The sequence below is a fragment of the Asterias amurensis genome, chromosome 13 (genome assembly GCF_032118995.1).
Source record: "Asterias amurensis chromosome 13, ASM3211899v1".
NCBI lineage: Eukaryota > Metazoa > Echinodermata > Asteroidea > Forcipulatida > Asteriidae > Asterias > Asterias amurensis.
Window position 1 is genome coordinate 2,381,233 of NC_092660.1, and position 8,071 is coordinate 2,389,303.

General features: G+C 38.5%; 1 protein-coding gene and 1 long non-coding RNA gene across 2 annotated transcripts in view; one reads left to right on the top strand and one right to left on the bottom strand.

The window, feature by feature from the left end:
• LOC139946416 (apolipophorins-like) overlaps positions 1-7,823 on the bottom strand; it is a 46,584-nt gene extending 38,761 nt beyond the window's left edge. Inside the window, exons 1-2 of the mRNA XM_071944059.1 lie at positions 7,683-7,823; positions 5,996-6,052 (exon numbers count right to left, since the gene is read on the bottom strand). Of these exons, the coding sequence (XP_071800160.1) occupies positions 5,996-6,052; positions 7,683-7,737 (112 nt within the window). The 5' untranslated portion in view covers positions 7,738-7,823. The remainder of the gene's footprint in view (positions 1-5,995; positions 6,053-7,682) is intronic.
• On the top strand, positions 771-2,559 carry LOC139946417 (uncharacterized). The gene is made up of 2 exons (XR_011787236.1): positions 771-926; positions 1,779-2,559. It is a non-coding gene; the product is annotated as an uncharacterized lncRNA (long non-coding RNA).
• Positions 7,824-8,071: the final 248 nt, after the last annotated feature.

Genomic DNA, 8,071 nt, shown 5'->3' on the forward strand with positions numbered 1-8,071 from the left:
CATTCCTTAAACCATCTCAGCTTATCAATCACAAGAACCATCTCTGCCCTCACAGGTACCCATTTACCCCTGGGTGGAGAGAAGCAATTATAATCAAGTGTCTTGCTTAAAGGCAGTGGACACTATTGGTAATTGCTCAAAATAATTATCAGCATAAAACCTCACTTTCTAACGAGTAATGGGAAGAGGATGAATGGGTGTGTTCAGACACGGTACTAAAGTTGGTTTAACTCATGGTTCAACTCAATCGAGTTCAACTCAGTGTGTCTGAACTGATCTAAAGTTAGTCCGAATTGAGTTCAACCCACAAAAGATAAACCGTCCAGGGAGGGGGTTTATCTTTAAACCGCTTCGGGTTTATCTTTTAACACTGTGTGTGGACAGAATAAAAAAGACCACATTCGGTTTAACTCACAACAGCGACCCATTGACCTTCGTAATCATTACGTAAACACACGATGACCAATGAACAGGGACAAACAGGATGTTAGAGTAACGTTCTTTGACCTCTTAAAACCAAAGATAAACCGGATCGGGTTTAACTCAGTGCTGTCTGAACGCAAAGGGGTTTTATTTTTACGATCACCCCCTGATGCTCGTAAAAGTTCAACCGGTTCGGGTCTAACTTAGTACGCTGTCTGAACATACCCATAGTATAAAACATTGTGAGAACGGCTCCCTCAGAAGTGACTTAATTTTCCCAAATTTAATTCGAGACCTCAAGTTAAGAATTTGTGGTCTTGAAATCAAGCATCTCAGTCAGTGCGCACCGTGCTCGATAATGAAGCATAGCGCTCGATTTCATTTGCAGCGAGAGCTGGCCTCGGACCCCTTCGAGATTTCGCGTGAAAATGCGAGCGTTCCGACACTGCTCCTTCAAACCGATGGGAAGTACATTTCCGTCGGAGTTAGACCAACATGGTGGGGTAAGTAGCCTTCTCGACAATCTAACGTAGATTTAGAACCCAATTTTTACCGAATTTAACCTTCTAAGACATTTATATTTTCAACTGAAGTGTACTTAAGTTTTCACACTTTTCGAAGAATAGCCTCACATTTTTGGTGAACTTGACTGTTTCGAGCATAATGGAGACAAATGAGGTCGATATTATGGTAGACGAAGGGTTTCCGGTCCTATTGATGGTACATTCATTTCTGCACGTTCAACCGTTGTCGTGTTTTCGGCCTCGTAATTTCACGAGAAATCACAAATTTCTCCGTTGTTGCGGCACTCATTGTTGCGTGACGTCACAGTAAACACGATTTTCTGGGGCTGCTGTTTAGTTGTTTTGTCTTTCGTCGTCGTCGTGGCATGTATTTATAAAACATTTTTTTAAATATCAGAAAGTAGTACTAGTAGGGACCTGGTTTAACTTTAAACATTGTTATAATTATACCATGGAGGAAGAAATAGACCCTCCATGCTCGTACTACACAGTGAGTCAGTGACAGTTCTAGGCTATTTTGGACATGATATTTACAATACACAAGTTTTTGTCTTCAACTTGCACTTTGTTTTATTGCATTAATATATTTGTTTCTTTAGTCATGTTAGTTGTCATCTTATTATACAAAGTTAAATTTTTAATAATCGGATGTGTTTATATCGCAAACCTTATATTAGCGTGCTACGGAGTACAGTGCCCCCAGTTTAGGTCCATATACAATGAGAATTAGCCTGGTTATTTCTGTCAACCTTTTTTTAAATAACTATATGATGGGATCTAAACAATGTAAAATTAAAATCTTATGATACTTTTTTTCCCTCCAAACCTCAGGCCTACCCTTGATGATCTACCGTTGTTTCTAGCTTTTGGATAATTCCGTCACAAAGTACTTGTCGGAGAACGTGAAGTTGAACATTGACTGGTTTCTTCCTGATGTTGTAACCCAGCCAGATTTCTACGGGGTGTTGTAATTATGACTGTTCGGGAATGCCGTGCTCAGAGATGTAGTTGGTATCGCTAGGCTTCCGAGATGAAAGGTGTCAGGACACTTCGTACCTTTGCCTCTTCGCACCCTAGACGCTTCGTACCTTTGCAAGGTACGAAGTGACTATGGGACTCTTCGTACCTTGGACACTTCGTACCTTGGACACTTCGTACCTTCTTACAAGATACTTTAGTACCTCGTACTAAATGAAAGGTTTTGCTGGGTTTTTTTTTTTCTCAAGCTAACAGACCCCGAATTGAGTTGAAACTTTTGCATGCTTGTGAATTTATATTTCTGAATATTTTTTTAATTTAAAGTTTAAAGTCTTAAGCCTGGTTCATACTTACTGCGAATGTGAATTCGATATGGATTTTACTTGAATTTTACATCACAACTCTGTTTTCGTTGCGATATTTGCACAATGCAATATTCGCACAATTCAACCTCTGCAAGTTATTTGTGAACTTTTGGTATCAACATTGGTATCGCATTCACATTCGCAGGAAGTGTGAAGCTTCATTTCAGATCAGAGACAGAAAAAATAGTTCAAATGTGAACTTAACGATCAGTAAGCTTTTCAACGAAAAGATCTTTGCCAATAGTATTGTACAATAACTTTAAGATAAAGAGTAAGCATTGTTCAATCATTGCTTTACAGGGTTCCCATTAAGATAAATTACATTATTTTAATCAATATTTATTGGCAGACAAAAATAGTACTTAATGTTGTATTGCAAGTTGCTTGTGATGTTTATAGATAATAGGGAAAATAAGAAACTAGTTGAATTAGAAAGTATAATTTCCACTTTATATGTTTACAGATCTCCTAATACCTGGGTGTTCCTGTAACAACTTTTTTTTAATTTTTCTCCGAGCTGACCTAGCATTAAACAATTATTTAAATAATTAAGACTCTGTAAAGGAAAATGTGGATAATTGCATGAGACATTCCTGCAGCTGAAAGAATCAAATAAATAAATTAATAAATGAAATAAGAAAAGAATGTTGCAGTGTTTAATAAAAAATATGTTGTTAACAAATTGACCAATCCTCACAGAATAAAAGCATGAAAATGGGCAAGTAATGGTGGACCCTTGAAATGCAATAGTGTTTCTTTCATCAAGGTATAAACCAAGGCGAATATCTAATACTATTTTCGGTGGAATGGCATATTAAAAAGCTTCAAAAAATAATTTTAATGGATTTAGCCATTGTACGGCAGACCTTCTTTAAACGAATCCCTTTTAGACAAATGCACAATCCTTTGAAAAGCCTGGTACCTCAATGTTTACCCAACACCGCATTAATCAGTGTAACGTTTGAAGTAGGGAACCAGACATGACTGAAGTGTACGGAAACGCTAGGCAAATGACTAGCGTTTCCTTACACAGCAGCTGATTGGTTACACTAGTTACATAGGACATTGAGCATGGTCCATGTTTTGACCAATCACGTGTGGGCTCTCATTTTACAAGCGAGACATGGCGGATTTCTCGATTCTGAACGGTCACGCTGACGAAGACGGATTCTTTTGGTGAACTTGACTGTTTCGAGCTACCTTGGAAATAACGAATACAGCGAAAGACTACATCAATAGTTTACCTAACAGTCCATCTGTAAAATTCTTCTGCACAATTTGGTTAAATATTAAAAAGATGACGTTTTTGAAGACCATTATTTCTGCACAAAGAGGGTAATGTTTTTTGTCTCATATTTCTTATTTTTGGATACATAAAATTATGGAATAATTTTTGTAGGTACAAGAAAACATTATTACTCCGTTTTATGAAAGTTTTTGTCTGTTAGAGTATTTAATACTCCCGAATTGGATTTTTTAAAATGCGTCCTCCGAGCTCATTATATATTCATAGCCGCGACGGTCATGAATATCTAACAAATGAAATGAAGGGGTTTTCTGACCCTTGCGCACTGACTGATCTGAAAGCACACAACTTCGTGTGACAAACTGGTGTTTTTTTTTTCTTTGATTAATATCTCGCAACTCCGACGACCAATCGAGCTCAAATTTTCACAGGTGTGTTTTTAATGCATATTTTGAGATACACAAAGTGGGAAGACTGGTCTTTGACAATTACCAAAAGTGTCCAGTGTCTTTAAGGACACAAGTGTCAACAGGGACTCGAACCCACACTCAGCTGAACAGTGGCACCACAGCTTGAGTTCCGTGCTCCTATCCGCTCAGCCACGACACCCCAAATGAAATGATCGCATATATGAAATGATTGCAAAACTGTAAGACAGTTACAGGGATTGAAAATGGCTTAACTGGAACCCCAAGATAAAACATATTGGGAGACAGCCATCATTAAAGACACTGGACACTATTGGTAATTGTCAAAGACTAGTCTTCACCGTTGGTGTATATCAACATATTGCATAAAATAACAAACCTGTGAAAATTTGAGCTCAATGGATCGTTTGAAGTTAGGAGATATTAATGAAAGAAAAACCACTCTTGTCGCACCATGGTCATGCGAAGTTGTGTGCTTCCAGATGCTTGATTTCGAGACCTCAAATTCTAAATCTGAAGTCTCGAAATCAAATTCGTGGAAAATACCTTCTTTCTTGAACTACGTCACTTCACAGGAAGCTGTTACTCACAACGTTTTATACTATCAACCTCTCCCCATTACGCGTAATCAAGAAAGGTTTTAAGATTATTATTCTGAGTAATTACCAATTAGAGTCCACTGCCTTTGAGGCTAGTTGGCTCACTTGGTGGAGTGTCAACACATTCAGAGGTCGCAGGTGCAACCGAGTCCTGCTCTGGTAAATTTGTCATGGTTCAACTAAAGTCAATTGAAATAAAATCAATTTAACACTCTGTCATTTCATACAAAAATAAGGACCATTTTGTTCTGAAACACAATGGGGGGTCGAATGATGAGTAAGCCTGATGACCTGTACCATGGACCACTTTACATTGAACCTTAACTCCAAGGTGGTATAACTTGACACCACTTGTTTCGAACTAAAGACCATTAAAACACAAATTAACCAATTATAGGGTGCCTGGTGTTCCTGAAAAGGGTCAAATCTACTATTGCCACAATTAAAATAGAAAAAAAAGATATTAAGATATTTGTTTCACCCTCTTGACCCTGCAGTTAAAGGGAAGGTACATGTTTGGTTATTACTCATAACAGATATTAACTTCAAAACTGACTTGGTAACGAGCATTGGAGAGCTGTTAATAGTATAAAACAATGTGGGAAAAGACTCCCTCTGCTGAGGTAATGTAGTTTTTGAGAAAGAGGTTACTATTTCCCACTAAAATTTTTGACAAAAGGAATACAGCGCCCCAGGCCCAGTCTAGTCAGTGGGTCTAATTAATTGATTCAATCAATCATCATCATGTCATGTGGTCTACTCTGCAAATTTGCTTTTAAATAAGTGACTGATTTATCAATGTACAAAGTTGGTCTGTGCATAGAGTGTGGCACCATCCATGATAATGTGACCATGGTGGCAGTGCTTAAGTAAAGTATGACTAAAACATAATTGATCAAATTATTCGTTTCAACCATGCATACCACTAGTGTTTCTAGTACCACTACCACTACACGAAGTAAAGTCTAAAGAGGATAAATTCTTTTAACTCGACAAATTTTACTGTAGTGTAAAAACTGTAAAAGCATGGAGATAATCCTACCTCCATGGTAAAAGTAAGTATGGAGGTAGAAATGTGGCCGTTATTTATGACATTGGTAGCTGGAAATCTACAAAACTTAAACCTAATCATGACCTTATCATAATCTTAATGATGCCACCCATACATAAAGATGAGTGAATACCACGAAATATTGAATAATGATTGTTAAAGCATGGTTAAAGAAAGCAACGAAAGGACGACATACCCCTCTTTTCTGCATGCTGTGCAAAAAAACAAACTGTTGGCCATCCGCCAGCTCACTCAACAGAAAGTTTCAATAGAGGGCGCACCATAATGCAATACCTTTTTCCGATTTTTGTTTCGTTTGTTTGGTGACGAGTGATGTTTTGTTTTGTATAGTTTGTTTGAGTCGTTTTAAAGACAACTTACCACTTTCACATGTATTAATCTTGGAGCATTGCCTTGGTCCCCATCCTGCGAAGGGAGCTGGGTGTAAAATCAAATACAATTCAAAAGATGGTTAAGCATCAGTCATTATTTCAACTTTCTTAACTAAAAAGTTTGTAAAACCTGACAATAAGGCCCCCTCTGCAAGTGTAACAACTTGCTTCGCAAAAAAAAATCATGCTAGAGCAGAAAGGTTACCAGTCAAAATGCATTCATAATACTCTTTACATTGCATGCTATGACTGGTACTCGCTCATTTCTTGCTCAGCAATAAAAAAAAGTTGCTATATAAGCACAGGTTCAATTTTTTTTTGCGGCACAATTATAATTTTTATGTGTCATTGTTGCATTTTTTTAATAGAAAAAGGTAGGGCATACAGAATATTAGACTTTGCTTTGTTCCCTGACTATCAAAATGTCATTCGCATATTGATCCATATGACCTTGAAAAGTTAGCGCCGAAAAGCCTCGTGATCCGCTCCCCCCCCCCCCCCCAACCATGGAGCATTTTCTTCCTCCATCAACACAAAACCAGGCTAGCTTCCACGCAGCCGCACAAGGCAGAACGAACTGGCGCCTCGATTGCGCAACTTTCGCCTATGGCTCACTATCAGCTGTTCAGTGTAAACAAATGGGGTCGCCTTCTCAAAAGTCAAAGTGTCCTCACACAATGGAACAGCGATTGATTGGATTTGCTTTGTGCACTGGTGATTAATTATTCCAGTGACTAGTTTCAGACAAAGAATAATAATTTACGTCTATTTCGACAATGACTTGAGATGAAAGTTTCAGCACCACACAAAAACCTTCCTCAATGAGAAAACATACTCTTGGGATAGTAAGATTATGTTTTCCAAAAACATCGGCGGAGCGCTTGAAAAGTTGCGCGGTCAAATTCGTTGCTTTGTTTCTCAAAAAGTTTATGTTATGTGGCTTCTGCGGGGTCAATTCATTTTGCAATCATGACGTCACTTTTATCAGTGATCAAAAGATTAACCGACTGACTTATTGACCGATCCGAGACAATGGACAAAGAGTAGATGACCGACGTTTTTTAAATTTCCCACGGGCGTTTACTGTTCAGTCACGAGGCATTAATTTAACAGTAGATCTCCTCAAGAACAGTAAAGACCTCCTCAAGAACAGTAAAGACCTCCTCAAGAACAGTAAAGACCTCCTCGGGACATTCATTTACGATTTTAAGATCCCTTGGGAAATAGTATCTCACTTCCCTCCGAAATAAGACAACGGTTAGGTTGGACTCCTCCGTCGTTGCAACGCGCAAAGATGGCAATATGCTATTGAGCGTTTTGTTGTTGTCAGCGAACACTTTTTTGGCATGACACCGGGCGGGATAGGGCTCCGGCTATGTTAGGTTAGCAAAGGCCTTTGTTTACAAGTCTCTGTGCATGGTTGCACTTTTACTTTTAAAAAAAGAAAAAAAGGTGGCCTATTAAACCGAGATGAGTAAAAAAAAACACAAAAAAAAACCAACATTTTTTTGGTGAACAAAAAACTTGGAAAACTTAGTTGAAAAAAAAAACCCAGGAAGATTGCACAAACAAAATAATTGTTTTGATTTGTGCACGCAGGCAGTCGGGAAATGAACATTGAATGTAACTTGATATTAATTATAGATAAATTAATAAAGAGAAATGAAATGGCTTACCCGCGAATGTTCCAGCGACACACGCTAGAAGCAACCACGATTTCAACAGCTCCATGACGGCCAGTTAAAAACGCAGCCGTTCGATCCAGTTATCACTAGCTCAGAACTTTGAAAGAATTAATAATAGCTAGTTGCGAAACTGTAGACTCTTTATATACCACGGACTTTGACAGAGGCTACCCTGGGCTCCATCCGATTATGCATTTCTCTATTGTGAGCAACTGGCACAGAGTTCACGAGACCGAGTCGGCTACAGGCTTAGGTTATCCCCTTGCTCCCCCAGTGGGGTGCACTAAGAGTTGATGAGGCTGTTACGGTTACTGGTCTTACTCCCTGAGAGAGCGAACAGATAGAGCAGCGCACAAGGATAGACTGTTAAATCAATCAAT